Source organism: Perca fluviatilis, chromosome 11, assembly GCF_010015445.1.
Source record: "Perca fluviatilis chromosome 11, GENO_Pfluv_1.0, whole genome shotgun sequence".
NCBI classification, from domain to species: domain Eukaryota; kingdom Metazoa; phylum Chordata; class Actinopteri; order Perciformes; family Percidae; genus Perca; species Perca fluviatilis.
Window position 1 is genome coordinate 27,310,200 of NC_053122.1, and position 18,817 is coordinate 27,329,016.

Consider the following 18,817-nt stretch of genomic DNA (forward strand, 5'->3'; position numbering starts at 1 on the left):
ATACCCGATATTTAATGAAATCAAAGGTGAATCTATTTTTTTTAATTACTTTTAAGATCGTTAATATTGTAAGTGCAGCCAATCCAAGCACTGCAAGACTGTGCATATTATTTCCAATAAATCTTTATTATTCAGTTTTAAATATAGCCGAAAAATAAAAAATAAACAGGTAAGTAAAACAATATGGTGACCATCCATACAGCTACATGTGCATATCAGTTATGGTTCCCGTTGAGGCTGTCAACCAACTCTGAAAAAAAAAAAAATAACAAACAAAAAAAAAATACTCTGGAGGAAAATAGTTGCTTGCAGAGTGCAAAATTTCCTTTTGTTTGTCCACTGGCCAAATGGCTAGTAAAGGTTGAAATCTTACCAGCCACTCAATAGAAAACTATTGTTGGCTGGTGAGTGAAGCAAAGCTACCAGCCACTTGCATATTTTACCAGCATTTGGCTGGTGGATGGTGCTAATTTTGTACCCTGGTTGCTTGTCTTAATTGTTCTGTCATATGTCATTCATTATCCTGAGAAATTCAGTATGAAGTCCTAATTTAAGTAAATTAAACAATCAATATTGCTAATGCAAAAATACACAGAACAGACCCATGAACTCTTAAAAAAAAAAAAAAAAAATGATATCAAAACCCATCTACTCTCCCCTGACACAAACAATAGAAATGAAAATATAACATGGCGGCCTTGTTCTCTACTTCCGGGGCGGAACAACTTTGATAATCCCGACCGATACTGCAACAACACCTTTTGACAGACACTTTTCCTACAGAAGCTTTTTTTTTTTTTTTGACAAATCAACCCTAATAATCGCATCACGTAAAATCATTCTCAAGCAAAATATTGCAAGCATAATTTTTCTAGCCAAAGAAAGAGACTAAAATAACAAAGCCTGCAAATAAGCAAACAAAGACAAGATTACAACAAACAGTCAGAAAAAGGTTTTGGGCTTTCTTCACGCTGCTTTACGTCTTTGGCTCCGCCAGGCCTCTCAGAGAGCACACCTGAGGAGAAATACAACTCGGAAAAACACACCTCTACACACTCTTATATCTGAGCTACTTCAAATAACATAACCCCACACTCAAAACGACAAGAGAAAACACATCCAACAGTAACCAGAGGAAACACGGCAAAATATCAATTTCTGGTTACCAAAACGGTTCACGTGAGGATTTGACCCGCTGACTCAGCTTGCCAGTCGGTCCCTCCAGATAGAAAAGTTCTCTGGGATCTCAGTCAACAGAAGTCTTTCTTCTCAGCGAGCTAAAAACAGATCATGATGAAGGTAAACAGCCCATCAGTAAAAAGGGACCAAAAAAAAAAAAAAAAAGCTTCCAACGACGTTCTGGCATGCACAAGAACTTTGCGACGTCCTGCGACATCCCGTCATATCGAAGCGAGACCGATTGCGAAAACTTGGAAATGTCTGATTTAATGGATTGGCGGTCGATTGTTCAGTACAAAAACAGGCCGCTTGAAGTCCTCGATCTTCTGTCAGTCACCGAGACCGACTACTGGTGAGCCACACCGAGTTACAATTAGGGAAATAAAGATATGCAAGAGAGAGGCTGAGCAAAGTTTGGAAGGGTTTGCACCAGTGCAAATGTTGCTATTGGTAAAAGTGGCACTAACCCCGCAATACTATTATCATACAGGGGACTGACCAACTCAAAAGGAATTAAGTAATATTCTCTCAAAGTAAGGTTTTAGGTGATAATGAAATAATAACGTCTGCACTGATGAAACTGGTGACTTTTGTGCTGGTGCAAATTTTTACCAGGTCTGACCCTTACACAACAGTGCGTCGATTTTGGCCTCTGAAAATCATTCAGAGGCTCAGGAAAAGAAAAACAAAAAAACAGCTCTTTTCAATTGGTTTAGAAGTGGGAAAGCTTCCAAACCAAGAATTTCTGGCGACCCAGACTGAACAACGGCTAGCGTTTGTCAGCTAGATTGGGGATGCGGTCAAAAAAAAAAAAAAAGCATGTCACGACTCCTCGTTGCCCGAGTCGTCTTCATCGTAGCAGCAGTCGCCGTCCTCGCCCTCCACGTCGTCGTCGTCATAGTAATAGTCGTAGAAGAGGTCGGAGCCTTCGTCGGGGGCCGGGGCGCGCGTGCGGACGCAGTACTCGGCCAGCGTGGTGGGCACCTTCACGCCGTCGCGCTCGGCTTCCGCCTTGGTGGCCAATACCTGTTTCCTAAAAGGGAGAAATTTAAGAATATTAAGGATGACAAATCGGCAAAGTCGCTCGTCAAATTGTGGTGTAACTCTTGTGAGAAAAGCTTTTGTAAGCGACGATAATGAAGTTGTGACTGATCACTTGATGATCTCGACGTATTCCCGGTCCTTGCCCTTGCTGTCCCTCCATTTGCGGTACATGACGGAGGCGTCCACATTGGCGGGGGAGAAGGTGTTGGGTTCATTCAGCAGCGAGATCACACTCAGCAAAATGGTCCTGGAAGCGAACACGAAGGGGGAGTGACAAGTCACAGTGTTAAACCCAGCACACTGTCACAAACACTAGCCTCCAGAAATGAGTGATCGGGCCATTTTGAACAGGATGTAAACATATGAATTATTTGTTTGATTGCCAAATGTCAAGTCATTTTTATTCATATAGCACATCTAAAAACAACAGAAGCTGACCCCAAGTGCTTCCCAGTCAGATGATTTAAGATCTGCCTCAATATGGGTAAACAACGTTAAAGAAATGGAAGGTGCACAACAAGCAATACAAAATGTAATATTGATGTCCGACCTGCGGCCCTTTGCTGCATGTCATCCCCCCCCCTCCCCTTTCATGTCTTCAGCTGTCCTGTGTTTTTTATATCTGCTTACAACTACATTACAGTGTGCTATAAACTATTTACTAAATGTTTATATACCATTTACAGATGCTAAATAGGAGGTTTAAAGTAACGTGTTCTAATCAATTAATAATTCTAGTCAATTCATTGACTAATTATTTCAGCTGTAGTGTGAATACAGGAACATACACTCTGACACTTTATTAGGTACACCTGAACAATCTAATGCAATCCAGTACAACAGCTCTGCTACATATTCTATCTTTATGAAGCTTATAATGGCCAGTAACTTTCAAAGAGGTGTTCATTTAATCACAGGTTTATTACCGAGGGCGTAGTTAGTTATTAGTTTTGCTCCTTTCAGGGCTCCAGACTGCGACCAAATGGTTTGAGAGTGTGCGACTGAATTTTACATCCAGTCGCACAAGTGCGACCAGCAAATTTGCCCCCGTTTTTTACACGTTAAATGTCGAAATGTCGGTACCTGAGCGCGTAAGCGCAAGCTTATCTGTCCTCTCTGAAAATTGACAGAGAGCGGTGCTCCGACACAAACACACACACTCGCACACACACAGGCAGAGGTGCGATCGGCGCAAACTACGTCGGCTGTTTTGTTGAAGTCACAGTGAGTGATGCCGATAAAGTGGTTTCAAGTATGGTTACAGTTTTTAAAAACTTCACACAGACAGCGTTTGTTCCAATATGATATTAAAAACAGTCACGGTGCTGTTGACGTTACACTTCCTCTGAGACAAGCAGCAGGCTCAACTGTGTGCAATTGTGCCCTGGCGACTGACTGACAGGCTGAGGTTGTAAGGCAAGGCAACATTATTTCTACAGTTCCTTCCAGCAACAAGGCAACTCAAAGTGCTTTACATGAAACATTAAAGAGCAATTGACAACGGTCATGATGAAAATACAACAGGCTAAACAAGTTACAGTGAGTAAGAAATGAATAATTATTCAATTTAATAGGTTGTAGGGATGGGTTTGGGAGGAGAGAGGGAGGGTTTTATTTTATTTTTTGTTTAATTTCTTTAGAGTGTAACAATAAAATAACATAATGTTCTAAGTACATAGGATAAACAGGTTTGGAATTATTTTTACAACTGAAATAATGAAAGTACCAAAAAAATGTACCATAATTTCAGGTATCTGTACCAATATTGGTTCAGATAGCCTAAACAATACATGTTTAATTTTAAGGTGAATTCATTGTAGTTGTAGACCAGAGCTGGTATAGTTTTAAAATATTTTGTTTACTGTCATGACAGCAATGGTGCCTTCTATGTTACATCTTCAAAAGTGACACTGAATTTGAAACAGCACATTGTAATTTCTGCATCTATTATCAAAGTATTTATTAGTAATACAGTGGAAATTAGTAGAAATGTGAATATTTGGTTAGCATGTTGATTTACGGTGTGTGCCCCTAAATTTTCTGGTTGCGCCCCTAAAATTTTCAGTAGGGGGCCACTGTGCTCCTAGTGAAAAAAGTTAGTCTGGAGCCCTGTCCTTTGTGAAGTTATTATCACCTACGTGACTTATTCACACCAATACTAGAAATTATACTTTGAATTCCCCCTCATTTATAAAAGAAACATAACAAAGCCTTGGTCATTTTGCTCATATAAAATTGTAAATGTCTCCTATTGTTCCACACACACCATGAGTTGCTCTATATTTACATTATTTATAAAGATTTTGTTTGTGACCGAGTAAAGGCTCTGACACACCAACCCGATGGCCGACCGTCAGCAGAAAAGGCAGTCGGACTCACCGAGGTCAAAAAAAGTGCCTCGGAACACACCGAAGCGACGCCGACTTGAGCGTACGTTCTGCGCATGCGCGAGACGTAATACGGCTCCATTAACAGCAGGCGGCGCTAATTGTATTGTCTGTTTTGTATTACTGTATTGTCGCCCTGTCACTACCCGGTGTGAGTCGAGTGCAGATGAGAGTTGCGCATGCGTCGCTTTGCGACAATGACGAGGACGACTTGTGAGTTGTTTGTGATTGACAGTGATCCTCGTTTCTTTCCCCAGATACAAATAAAAAAAAATGTCATGGTCAGTTTGACGTGTCAAGCAAATGGCAATGTTATTGGGTACTGTTACGATGTGTACTTGCTACAGTGTATTTTCTCCCCCAGTAACAAGCTGATCTTGATAGTCTTTTAATGATGTTGTCAACAACTCAAGTTAACTTTCTGCTGTCTGAGCTGTCAATTTATCAGTCTGAGGTAAATTGCTTGAGAAGGACACTCTGCCAAACTCTACAAGTTAGCAATCAAACACAACAAAGGCTGTCACTTGAATGGCGTTTTGAGCTAACGTTAGCAATCAAACAATCATAGATAGCTAAAACGTTTAAATCTGAGCATGCGCAACTCACATCTGCACTCGACTCACATTGGGTAGGGACACGCCCCAAAAAATGAAAACCGGAAATGACGAACGCGTAACGTGGGTCTGGCTTTTCCCGAATTTCATTTCTGACCATAATGGCAGCTCGTTCGGAATACAATCTCGTATTTTACGAAAGTAGTTCACCGAAACGTGTTTCTGAAAACATTCTAAGTGAGAAATAGGTCATGTATTTTTTTTGATCGGTGTGTCAGCGCCTTAAGAGTTAGCTACGTGGATTCAGTTTAGGTGCAGCTTTTATTTTTAGCAGCAGTGGAGGATTTCCTGATGTAGGTGTCCTTAATAAATTATTACTAATTATTATTTGGAAAAAATGGGGATCTGACACATATCCACCATAAAGCACTTTAGTTGAAAGGAAACCGTTGAATTATTTTACTTTTTACACAGATGGTGTAATGCATACGTGTTTTGTAAGTCTACAAATATCGCACAACAAACCAACATGTAAAGGGCTGGCCAAAAACAGATCATATTACACATGTGGTGCTGAATAAGCAGATATGAATTCAATGTCTGAAGAGACTCTTCAGTCTCATAAGGGCATGAATCAGGTCAATCATTCTCTCAAGTGGTTGAGAGAAGACAAAGAAGGGAGGCACCCAGAAAGGAGAGACATATGAAGAGAGATATGAGGGAGTGTGCTAACCGGACATTCTGGGTGGGATTCCACCTCTCTGAAGGCAGCTCTCCACTTTGCGGGTCGTCCACTGGAGGGTGCAATATAGAAATACACACATCTCCATTCTAAAAACAAGAGGAAATAAACTGCTTTCAATAGGAGATGCATCATAGAACAACTGAAGGATGTTCAATTAAACATTGTTATAAGGGCACGAAAAGGCGTCACATTTAATATTATAAAATAGAATCTATGTGTGATACGTCACCTCATAGATGTTGGGGTGCCACATCTTGGTGAGGAACCGGAAGGCAGGTGGGGAGTATGGGTAGTCAATAGGGAACTTGATCCGAGCCTGGGACACACAACAGGTCTTTACATGTGGCTGTGCACTGTATTACTACAGTTTACTATATGGCATATTTTACTGACAGACTTGATTGTTAGTTTTGTTTTATATGGTACAGCAAACTGCATATTGTGTTTAGTATTTGTGTATTGTATTTGATTATTTGAAGAATGCATCCTGTAAGTGCTTATTGTGGTATATGTGTATGTTATAATGACATGCCAGATATGAAAAAAAAAGAAAAGGAAAAAAAAAAGTGCATTCTTACCTTAAAATACCCTCCTTCATAATGAGTGTTTGGGGGTCCGAAAATGGCCACTTCCCAGTTGTACATATCAGCCTCGTCCACCAGTGTTATTTTGAATCCCTCGACAGGCTCCTCCTGAAGGCTCTTCATCTCCAACATGAGTGCTTTCTGTGAACTGGCTACATGAGAGTGGTCGTGTTGCGCCATACTGAACTGGGTAGCTTCCAATGTTATCTAGAGTCGACAGCTGACGGGTTTGTTTACGCGAACACGGCTAAGTTAGCCTAACTAGCCGAAACAACCTACTGACACTAACTAACAACTTGTCTGTTGTCGATGTTCGAAGACAATGAAACAGGCCAAACCTGACGGGCTGCGCACAAGTCAAACAAAGGTTGCGTTGATTTGTCTGTAAATCAGATAAATTATTTACTAATGTCAATACTCTGAAATTGTTGAACTGACCAAACCATTGTGGCGGACCAGCGCATCCAGCTTTAGATGATCTAACGTTACCTGGCAGGGCAGCCACGGATATAAGCCGCAGCTAAATCTACTGGTAGCTGCTGGCTAATGTAAACTAGCTAACAAGCTCTACCTGACGGACCAGCTGAAGACGAGTTTACCGTGGCGTGAATACTTTCTAACTCCCTATGAGAGTCAAATTAGAAAATAAAACGCAACTATTGATCTGAAATGCTAGCAAACAAAACCTCTAACGACAAAAGTCAGAATTGTAGCTGATATCACCCTAACAGAAGGACTGGCTAAAGAAGAATGTTGCTGAAAGGAGTCTCGTCTCCCCTCAACACAGGCAACGGCGCCTTGTGTTGTCTGGGATTTGTAGTCCACGCTTCTATAAACATGACTTTTAACCGTAAAAAAGCGAGCAAGAAGCCACACAATGGCGTATAAAAATACACGACTATATAAATAAAATGTGAACTAAGGGGTATTGGTTGAGCTGTTACCATTATTGTGTTAACTATTAATTTAAGAGTGAATATGGACAACTACATTTGCCAGTTTCCTGACGTCACGAAAACGCGAGTGTTGTTGTGTTTCTGAAAAGAAGCTTTGACCTATTTTCACTCTGACATTATTTGGACAAAATAACACATTTATATGTTGTTAAATTGATTTAAGATGTCCCGTGTCCTATAAAAACCATTAAACAAGTGGTATTTATTTATACTATATTTTCTCAAATTATACTCGTGACGTCTAGAATATGCGCCTTTTGGTAGAAAGCCCCTTTTATGGCTTTCTGCTGCCCGTAGAATTTGAAACAACTTACCGCATTGTTTTAATAAGGTTAGGTGTGTTAGAGTCCGGCATGAATGTCCACTTACTTCATCAAATGTTTTACACATTCACAAGTATACCTTACACTTTAGTGTATGTGTGTGTGTATATATATACTTTATTTAAAGAACATCAACAGTATGTAACTGTCCAAGGTGCCTATACAAATACATGTTTTTTTTTAGATTTGTTATATTGATGCTGTTCTTAATTAAATGTCCACATTTTGGTTTGAAGTTCGCCCATTACTTCTTGTGAATTTGGTATTTCCTTGTAATAATAAAACTGTACAAAAAACATTTTTCCATCTCGGATCTCATCACTACGTTTTCTTTGTTACCTCTTATTTACGCGACAGAGCGCACCTCGGACCCGCCAGTTCGTGATGGATTCCAAAACACGACGTCGGTTCCAGTCCAAGTCCAGAAGTCGGAGCCGGGACCGGCGAAACAGGTCCAGAGTGAGGTCTCGATCTCCGGAGAAAAGGAGAGGCGGCAGTCGCTCTTTGGATACGAAAAGAACCGCCCGTGGACGGGAACGCTCGGGCAGCAGGAACTCCAGCGATGGCTCTCCTGACCGACGTCGGCCTCAACACAGGGACCGTCCGGGCTCCCGGAGCGGCTCGGAGAGCGACAGGAGGCGGGGAGCAAACCGTCCCAGGAGCCAGTCGAGCGGTCGATCATCAAGGTAAACTCTTTTCCTGTCTTGTGCTAGATGGTTGGTATGGGTATTTAACGTTTACACATTTTTTTTTACTGCCCGATTCGACCTGCTATAATAGTAATCCGAGAATTGAATTATTCACATAGCAATTCAAACAAATCCCAGCCCATGTGTCCTATGTATGTGTCCCACTGTATTCTTGGTACTTGGAGCGAATTAACATGCTTATAGTTAGACCTCTCAACAACTAAAGCTCTCCAACAGGTATACCATACCATCGTGGATTTCAATTTACTTTAGTTTACGTTTTTTATAATCTAATCTACTGTGGTGGAATTTAAAATTCCAATTTACAATTAAAACATACGAAATAGTAGAGTATTAAACAAATCCTGTCGCTCAAGTGTACAGGTGGGCAGAGTTTGAAAAACTGTAGCTGGGTGTGTTCCTCTGTAACACTGTCTATCTGATTCCAGACTGTGGCACTGTAATACCATCATCATAGTACTTTCCTGTTTACAGATACCTTTGCTCTGCTTATTGCACCAAAGCAGCAACCTTTTTTGTGTTTATTCAATATACATTGTAGGCAAGGATTTGGTATGTAAACAAGAAGACCTTGTGTATATGTGTATATATATATATGAACCCACTCACTAATTGTCAAGGTCAAGGAGCTTCTGGTGCATCTGGATCTTTACAGGGTTTAGAGTTAACCTACTAACTCTAATACACAAGGCAGCTCTTTGCATTTTCCCTATTACAGCCCGCTTACATTCACTCTGTCGCACTTGCTGAAGAGTTAAGAACACTTGTATTTCTTTAGTCTCCAATACACTGTTGCTCATCCAAGAGCAAAAATGTACTAAAACGCTTTTTTCCGTCTCAGTTCTGATACAGATGATGCCAAAGTGAAGAGGGGGAGAAAGGAAATGAGGAACCGGAATTGGAAAGGAACCTCTCAAGAGAGGAGGAAAAGGTCCCAGTCCAGCTCCGACTCCCATGATGGAAGCAGCGACCGAGAAAGGAGAAGACGGAGAAGTCCTGACAGAGGGAGTCCGATCCGAGATAGACAGAGGAGGGAGCGAGACGGAGATAGAGATAGAGATAGAGAGAGGCGGAAGAGCAACAGCAGAGACAGCGATTTAAAAAACGACGGAGACAAAAGCCTAGAGCGCAGGAAGAGGAGTGAAGACAGGGAACAAGGGAGGAGTGAGAGAAGCAGCAGAGAGATGCCCGACAGAAACAAAGGTAGGCAGCACTCCAGTTCACCCGAGTCGTCTGATAGCTCGGGGTCGGATCGTGGGGGCCGTGTGGTCAAAGAAAAGGAGGATAAGAAAAAGCAGAGGGATATGATGAAAGCTCTGGAGACACCAGAAGAGAAAAGGGCCAGAAGGCTGGCAAAGAAGGAAGCAAAGGAGAAGAAAAGGAGAGAAAAGATGGGCTGGAGTGAGGAGTACATGGGATACACCAACGCAGACAATCCCTTCGGTGACAACAACTTATTGGGCACGTTCAAATGGCAGAAGGTGAATTGGAGAGCAGTTTTCAACAGCATTTGATGAGTTTTTATTGTAAACTGTATTAAAAAATTAGCTTGAAGTGCCGGAACTTTTGAATAGTTACCGGTCATAACCTAGCTCTGAGTATTGGAACTCACCCAAGATTTTTTTTGACTGTATTTCTTTTCAGGCGTTGGATAAGAAAGGAATTGGCCATCTGGGAGAAAAAGATCTTAAAGACAGGAACAAATGTATTCAGGAGGAGAATCGCCGAGAGCTGCAGAAGGTATGAGCTGTGGGGTATTTTTATTTTTTTTTTGTGTGTGTGTGTGTGACAGCATAATGTAACAGCCCTTTCATTAATCATACTAACCTTTGTGTGTGTATAGGTGAAACAGCTGCGTCTGGAGAGGGAGCGAGAAAAGGCCATGCGAGAGACGGAACTGGAGATGCTGCAGAGAGAGAAGGAGGCAGAGCATTTCAAGACCTGGGCTGAACAGGAAGACAACTTCCATCTGCACCAGGCCAAACTAAGGCGAGTGTGCATCAACAATGAATGTATTTAGAGAAGCACCGAAAGACCGGCCGGTGACCGGAATTGGCCGGTTTTCACGTGCTCGGCCATGACCGGCGACCGGCAGGTCAGTCTGACATATGCCGAATTCATACCGGTCAATGCTACAATTACATTACAACACAAGTTATACGAGTTACAGTTCTCAAGGACGCACGGACGCGACAGCACGGTCTCTTTTTCCTTTCTCTCAACTTCTCCGCCGTGTGTCGCGCGTACCCGCCCGCGGTGTGAAGCGCGTGTCCGCGCTATTCTCGCACACGTAGGGAACCTCGGGAATGAACCTGCAACACGTCAGCTGTTTGGAAATTCTTCAGCGTGTGTGCAGAAGATAACTAGTTTGCAATATGCAACACCTGCCAGGAAAAAGTAGGGCGTGGAGGGACGAGACCAAAAACCAAAATCACATCTTTTTAGTTGGATATTGGATGTGAAAAGAAGGAAATGGTTCTAACATTGCCCTTTTTAGATGTGTGTGAATTTCCCACACCAGGAGTCATTTATATAGTTCTATTTTATGGTGATCCATTATCTGTTCAAAAAATGTTCTATGTTCTGTGCAAAATGTTCTATTAAAGAAAAGGGCGAAAATAAATATTTGTGTGTGCTGTAAAGTGGTTAGAAAAAATTAAATCTGAATCGGCTAAAATCGGTATCTGCTGGCCTAACTCGAAGAAAATCGGAAATCAGAATCGGCCTAGAAAGTTGTAATCGGTACATCTCTAAATGTATTCTGTGCCCCCCTTTCACAGCACAGAGGATTTTTGTTGCAGTTCTGTATTATTTGTCAGTTAAGTTCCAGGCTCCTACAACTTATTTCTGTATTACGTGTCCAGGTCTAAGATCAGAATCCGTGACGGTCGCGCCAAGCCTATTGACCTTTTGGCGAAGTACATCAGCGCAGAAGATGACGATCTCGCCGTGGAGATGCACGAGCCTTATACCTTTCTCAACGGGCTGACAGTCACTGACATGGACGACCTGCTGGAGGACATTAAGGTCTGTGGTTATGTGTCCATTCCAGTGTAAAAGTTGTACAACTCTAGATCTTGGAATAGCTCTAATTGCACAAGATCGCTTTTAAAGGGCAGGTGTAGTTACAAGAACAAGTGCACCTTAAAGATCGCAGCCTCTTTTAACTCTTAATATCAAGTCACATAAAACACAAGTCAGGTTAAAATGAACAAATTCAAGATTGTGATTGGCGTTGCATCACTTTCTTAGCGTCTGGTCTAGTTGAGAATTAATTTCAACATTAATTGTGCAAGTTAAAGCCATTGTATGTAGAATTTCTGTTATGACTATCATTCAAATTATTCAGTTGGCACAAGTTATTGGTAGAAAAATTAGACAATCCTACTAACAATCTGTTTCTTTCATCAGATTCATCTTAGTGTCCCCGATTCGGATCTGACTGCCGTTGTCTTTTTCTTTAAAGGTCCCATGACATGCTGCTTTTTTGGATGCTTTTATATAGGCCTTAGTGGTCCCCTAATACTGTATTTGAAGTCTTTTCCCCGAAATTCAGCCTTGGTGCAGAATTACAGCCACTAGAGCCAGTCCCACAATGAGCTTTCCTTAGTATGTGCCATTTCTGTGTCTGTAGCTATTGAGGAGACATTTTCATGCCATGGGACCTTTTAAGAGCACCAAATCTCCAAATAAATAAAAGTAATTGAATTGCCACACTTTTTTATCCAGTTAAATTGCACTTATTCACTTAGGCATGAAATAGGTGAATAATGATGTGTGAATACAAAATGTGTCACAAAACAGTCATATGCAGACATTGATCTGGAATGATCACCCAGCCCAAAATTGTAAACTGAATGATTTCTCTCATGCAAGACCCTAAACGTGACATATGCCACGTGGTAACGGTTGCTTCACAACTATTATTCCTCATAAGAGCTCCACCTGCATATGGTTGACTGAGTGTTGTTGCGCTGCTAGGTGTACATGGAGTTGGAGCAAGGGAAGAACGTGGACTTCTGGAGAGACATGACGACCATCACCGAGGACGAGATCAGCAAACTGAGAAAGCTCGAGGCCTCTGGGAAAGGACCAGGTACTCTCATTTCCCCCTGCTTTGTTTTCCACGTGAAGTTACATTTGCACCAGTGCTCGTCTGGCTAATAATAATTCAACTTGTAGTTGTCTTCCAAACTGTATGTGCAACATGCAACATTTTTTTCTTCCCTTTTTTATCTTTCAAATGCCAGACTGATCTCATGATGAAATGGCGTATGTATGACACGGCAATTCGTATTCCATTTTGCCGTGTTTTGGCCTCCATTGACTTGCATTACCTTGCGATTGCGTGTCAATTTACACCGTAGTGAGTAGTATGAAAGGCCGAAAATCCGCGTAGGGAGGTTGGTCGAGTTGAGCTGTCTTTCCTGCTCTGTCTCTGTGTCGCTCTTACACTGTTGCCCCTGGCAACCGATAGCGTAGGATCCCAAAATGGTGGCCGGTCTCAGACACAAGGGGGGTAAGGTTCGCTTCAGAACTCGAACCTCCTATGGCGCCATTTTGATGCTACAACAGTATCACCTCCCGTTAGCATTCCATTGACTGCCATTCATTTTAACGTCACTTGGACAGTGAATAACTTTACATCTGAAGCGTTTAAAGACTCTATTTGTCCATTGTTTATTTCTAAAGAAACACGACAATGTATAAAAGGCTCCATTACCTTGTATCTCACGTTATGGCTCCGTAGCAGACGTTTTTGTAAAAAATAGGCTAACAATTGTGTCCCATAGAGGAAATAGCGTATCGTACAGGCTTGCAGGCAGTTTCGACTTACATGAGCTATTTAGGTTTAATTACTAATGTAAACTAGCATTTTAGTTAGCAATAATTAGCCTGTGCCCATGTTATCTCCTTACATATACCTACACTCTCCGTCTCTGCAAGATTGGGAATGATTGCGATTTCTCTTGGCACAGCTACCAGAAGACTTACAACTTTCAGACACGTTGCTCACGTCACATTTACATTGTCTCTGTCAGTTGGAGGCTGCGCAGTAACGCTAGCGCTCACCGGAAAAGTGCTTCTAATATCCTTCACTGGTCTCCGTCCAGAGCAACGGGATCTGTTGGTCCAGTTTATATACCGTCTATGCTCAGACACCTCCCAAATCGTCACGTGACCGCGAGCTACCACGACGTATGTCCCCATTCTCACTACGGCGTAGACATACACGCGGGTAGCTCAAAATGCGTACAGATAACACGTTTTGTTTACGCAAAGTCGTGATGTCACGTTGCAAATGCGATCTTTTTCATTCTCAGGTGATCGTCGCGAGGGCATCAACACAGCTGTGACCATTGATGTCCAGACGGTGTTCAAAGGAAAGACGTACAGCCAGCTGCAGGCGCTGCACCTGAACATTGAGACCAAGATTCGGGCTGGAGGATCCAATCTCGATATCGGTTACTGGGAGAGTCTGCTGCAGCAAGTCAGAGTCTACATGGCCAGAGCAAGGTACCAGTGTGTTTTGTTTTTTTCTTTTTTCGCTGTTGTAATAGTTCCACCGGATGGCTCGTGATTTCTCTGGCGGACAGCGTCAAACTGAAAATTGTACGTCCCCAGGTTGAGAGAGCGACACCAGGACGTGCTGCGTCAGAAGCTGTTCAAGCTGAAACAGGAACAAGGAGTGGAAAGTGAACCTCTGTTCCCCATCATCAAAGACGAGCCGAGGAGCGAGGATGATGAGTAAGTTCCCTCGAAACCACACACACACCATACACATCCTAAAAAAAACACGTGGCGACGTGAAGCAGTGTTTCCTCTCTGTTGATTTTGTAGTGGCGGCCCACCACGGCAACATTTCTGCCACCACGGTATCAGAGATAGGGCTGTACAAAAAAAATGCAGTTGCCTTTTAAATGATCCTGCCAACGTTGGCTGCCGCTCACGTTGCAATTTAAAGTGCCCATATTATGAAAAAAACACTTTTTCTGGGATTTGGGGTGTTCTTTTGTGTCTCTGGTGCTTCCACACACATACAGACTTTGAAAAAAATCCATCCATGCTGTTTTGAGTGAGATACGGTTTCTGAATGTGTCCTGCTTTCAGTCTCAGTGACGTCACAGTCCGAAATGAGCTGGCTAACCACAACCGTTAGCTCATAGCGTTAGCGTTAGCCGGCTAATGCTAGCGTTAGCCGGCTAACGCTAACGCTAGCATGCTACGTCGTTCTCAATAGCAAAGCTCACCATAATCTACAAAAGAACTACTTACATGTGCGCCCTCATTTAGAAGTCTCCCAGCTAATCCTGCCTTGTAACTGACCAAAGTTGGAGAAACAGCTTTCTTTTACTGTCTCTAGAGTTAGCTAGCTGCCATGATCTACATCTGAACTACTGCGCATGTGCGAGTGCAATCAAAGATAGTACAGAAGAAGAAGATGAAAAGAGGTCTCACTCTGTAGCTAAAACAGAAACCAGGTGAAAATAGGATCTACAGCAGTGAGAGAGAGCTTTGCAGTACAACAAAAATATGGTGTTTTTTGAAAATTAAACCATGTTAACCTATTCTGGTACAACCTTAAAATACAGTTATGAACCTGAAAATGAGCATAATATGGGCGCTTTAACAACTAGTAGAATTATTCAGAGGTTATTAGCCGCTTTCCGACCGGAGGGATTTTTGCATTTCCTAGAACATAAAATTCCTAGAACCCTTTTTTTTTTTTTTCGTGTTGTGACTAGACCAATTTGGGGATTTTTAAGTTCCTCTGGCTGCAGTTCCTGTAACTCTTTCAGCTCCTACTTCAGGGCACGGTCTTTTTGCTGTTCCATTTTCAGCATAGGGACTTAGGTCAACGAGGGTCGGGTTTCCCGTACAGACAGACTAACAACGGGACAATTTTAACAGTTTTCGCCATCTTATTCATCACTAAATTCACTTCTGACAACGTTTTAGGCGAGAAATGAACTGTTTAGATTTCGAATATAGGCAGTCTTGCGAAAATTGATGTTTTCGGAGTTGAGAAGCTCCACGAAGCGAGGCGACAGCCGGCAGGCGCCTGCCCCGGCCGCTAGCTCGTCGCTCGGCCAGTCGCGCTCAGAGACCCCGCTGTAAGCTGGAGGTCTCTCAGACCGCTCTCGTAAATAAAGAGGCTTTTATTTCGCCGTTGACGGTTTGTTTGTTTACATATCACAACACATGTCCATCATAAGATTAACGGGAACCTGTGGTTAACTGTCTATTCGGAGTCAAACTCCACAAGCGTGCCCTGCGGGCTTGACAACCTCGCTGACCGGGCTGTCTCTCTCTCGGTCTCTGTCTGTCTGTCTGTCTGTCTCTCTCACTCACTCACACACACACAGCAGAGAGAGGGAGAGAGAGATACACGTTTCTCTTCGGGAGACTTGTTTAAATTATGACAAATATGCTATATACATTAGATTTAGTATTTAGTTCATACTTTTTTTGGTGTTTTCTGATTTTAACGCTATAGATAGACCGTTGCCTTGCTTGCATCCCTCCCTTACCCCTCCTATAGTCCATATGGCCAATTGGCCAATGCGAATGCAAATGGAAAAAAACGGTTTTGGGGGAGAGTAGTTGGTAGATCTGCTTAGAAGTGGACTTTTCCTATAACTACGTTCCTGTAACTACTTGGTCGGAAAGCAGCTATTGTTGTTCGGACAGACCTGCCCCCACTGCTAAAACCAAGCCTAAAGGAAACAGTGTGAAGGCTCAGACAGTTACTGTGCATACTGTCACCTGAGGCTCAACTCTCACTTCATACTCTCACTTCATACTATGTTAATTCTCACTTCTGTGTTTTCAAAAAATAAAAAAGGGGAACCACAACGGAGGAGCCTGGTCCATCCACAAGAAATAAGAACAGAGAAGAGGATGAAGAGGAGGCAGGTCCATCAACCTCCACGGCAGGAAACCCAGATGAGGATGGAGGAGAGAAGGGGGACAAGAAGAACGAGGAGAAGGAGGGCGAGGTGGTGGAGGCCGTGCTGACCGAGGAGGATTTGATCCAGCAGAGCCAGGCGGAGTACGACTCTGGCCGCTACAGTCCCGCGCTGCTCACGTCCTCGGAGCTGCCGCTGGACTCGCACACCATCACGCCGGAAGAGGACACGCACAGGCTGCAGTTAGCACGCAGACAGCTGCAAGTCACCGGTAGGAGCTCAGAAACCCACACAGGCACGCTGCGAAAAGTCACACTAAACAGTCCTTCCAGAAAAATGCAGTTCTTTTGTGATTGTTGCGGGCAAAAATCCTTGATTATGCGGCACGTTTTCGTAAAAAATGCGATGGAATATGCGGGATATTTATGCAATTTTATGCAATGAAATTGTGGAAACTTGCAAAAACTGCGGTTTGATGAAAGAAAAAAAAGTGATTCCCCCCCCCCCCCAACACCCTGCTTTTCGATGATGTTCACGTCGCGTAATTACGTCATTTCATAACGTTCCCATGGCAACAGGGAAAAATGGCTGCTCTTGTGTGTTTTTTTTTTATTTATTTTTTTTCAACTTCTTCTAAGATAGATGTGACTTTTTTGCAACGAAAATGCGGGGATCATGAAATCATGCAAGCCCCGCATATTTTGCGCGGAAATCGGCAATTTATGCGGCGAAAGTGCGCCGTATTTGAGAAAAAATGCGGCCCCAGCATAAATATGAAGACTTTGGCTGATTATGCATTGAATTATGCGATCGCATAATCGCGTTTTTCTGGAGGGACTGACTAAAAGCTTCCAAATCAAGAGTCACGAACAGAAAAACTAGTGCCTGCGGAAGATAAATCACGTAGCCAGGGTAGGAGAAAAATCGTGAAAAATCCAGTTTTGTATAAAAAAGAAACCGTAAAGGAATGTTAAGTGCTCAGACTTTGCACTGTGGGGAAACAACACCAGTCCTCTGCAGGGTCAATTTCAAGCGGTTGAACTTGGTTTTTGAAACCAATTTTGCGTTGTTGAATATGTGAGGTTATATGTATCGTTTTCTCCTTCAAGTCGCTAGGGGTGGGAATCACCAGAGGTCTCACGATATGATATCGTCACGATACTTATGTCACGATACGATATTATTGCGATTTTAAACCTATTGCAATATTCTTCTATTAATCGCAATTTATTACCTTTTTTCCCCCCAACTTCAAAATTTTCCCAATTTCAAATTATGTCCCCAAAAGGAAATTTTGTCAACATCTGTTTTATCTAAAGAGATACATTTCTCTGTTTGTTCATCTCACTTAAATTTTGTTGCTGCAGAATCAGATTGTCAAGCAGACAAACTGACACACAAACACATATCTAATAATGTATCGATACTTTGCATCTGTGTATCGATACAGTATTGCCACAGAAATATATCGCGATACTATGCTGTATTGATTTTTTTTTTTTTTCCCCCACCCGTACAAGTCGCTCACTGTTTCTTCTTCTTCTCGAACAGGTGATGCCAACGAGAGCGCAGAGGACGCCTTTGTACGTCGCGCCAAAGAGGGCATGGGCAACGACGAGGCCCAGTTCAGCGTGGAGTTTCCCGTCACGGGGAAGATGTACCTCTGGGCGGACAAATACCGTCCCAGGAAACCTCGCTTCTTCAACAGGGTCCACACGGGCTTCGAGTGGAACAAATACAACCAGACCCATTACGACTTCGACAACCCTCCGCCCAAGATCGTCCAGGGTTACAAGTTCAACATCTTCTACCCGGACCTGATCGAAAAGCGCTCCACCCCGCAGTACTTCCTCGAGCCCAGTCCCGACAACAAGGACTTTGGGATCTTAAGGTTCCACGCTGGCCCCCCGTACGAGGACATCGCCTTTAAGATTGTAAACAGGGAGTGGGAGTACTCCCACCGACACGGCTTCCGCTGTCAGTTCGCCAACGGGATCTTCCAGCTGTGGTTCCACTTCAAGAGGTACCGCTACAGGAGATAGAAGCCCCACACCAGGATGGACCAAAACCTCAGTCACGGGCCTTTTATTTTATATAGGCTGTGCAGTCATTTTGCTTTTGTTGTATTGTGTTTTTGTTAGCTGCTCTCTCTCACCAAAAAGCAGTTTGTTAAAGCAACAAAAATCACTGTACTGTTGTCTGACAAAGTTAATTGTAATGTAATCTGAAAATTACACATTAAAGTTTTTTTTTTTTCTCATTTTTACTCTTTACAAGTTGCCACTGGTTAATGACTCTCTGTTGTAAACAGCAATTTGTAACATTAAATGCAACCTGTTATTTTTGAGTTCCACAGTTAAAACATTGAACATCTGAAACTTGGTCAGTGTTCAGAAAAGGAATGAAGCCACATATACAAAAGTAC

At 42.6% G+C, this 18,817-nt stretch overlaps 2 protein-coding genes across 2 annotated transcripts; one reads left to right on the forward strand and one right to left on the reverse strand.

Annotated features, from left to right (window-relative positions):
- Positions 1–105: 105 nt before the first annotated feature.
- On the reverse strand, positions 106–7,396 carry LOC120567993 (ubiquitin-conjugating enzyme E2 R1-like). Its single transcript, XM_039815154.1, has 5 exons — positions 6,488–7,396; positions 6,139–6,225; positions 5,898–5,995; positions 2,336–2,470; positions 106–2,212 (listed from the first exon to the last, which is right to left on the reverse strand). Exons 1-5 carry the CDS (start codon positions 6,671–6,673, stop codon positions 2,002–2,004), a joined length of 717 nt encoding a protein of 238 aa, XP_039671088.1. The 5' UTR covers positions 6,674–7,396; the 3' UTR covers positions 106–2,001.
- A 733-nt stretch (positions 7,397–8,129) lies between these two features.
- Positions 8,130–18,652, forward strand: cactin. Its single transcript, XM_039815152.1, has 10 exons — positions 8,130–8,458; positions 9,324–9,963; positions 10,127–10,222; positions 10,326–10,471; positions 11,347–11,509; positions 12,464–12,578; positions 13,807–13,999; positions 14,108–14,230; positions 16,329–16,663; positions 17,944–18,652. The coding sequence occupies exons 1-10, from the start codon at positions 8,157–8,159 to the stop codon at positions 18,432–18,434; spliced, it is 2,604 nt and encodes an 867-aa protein (XP_039671086.1). The 5' UTR covers positions 8,130–8,156; the 3' UTR covers positions 18,435–18,652.
- Positions 18,653–18,817: the final 165 nt, after the last annotated feature.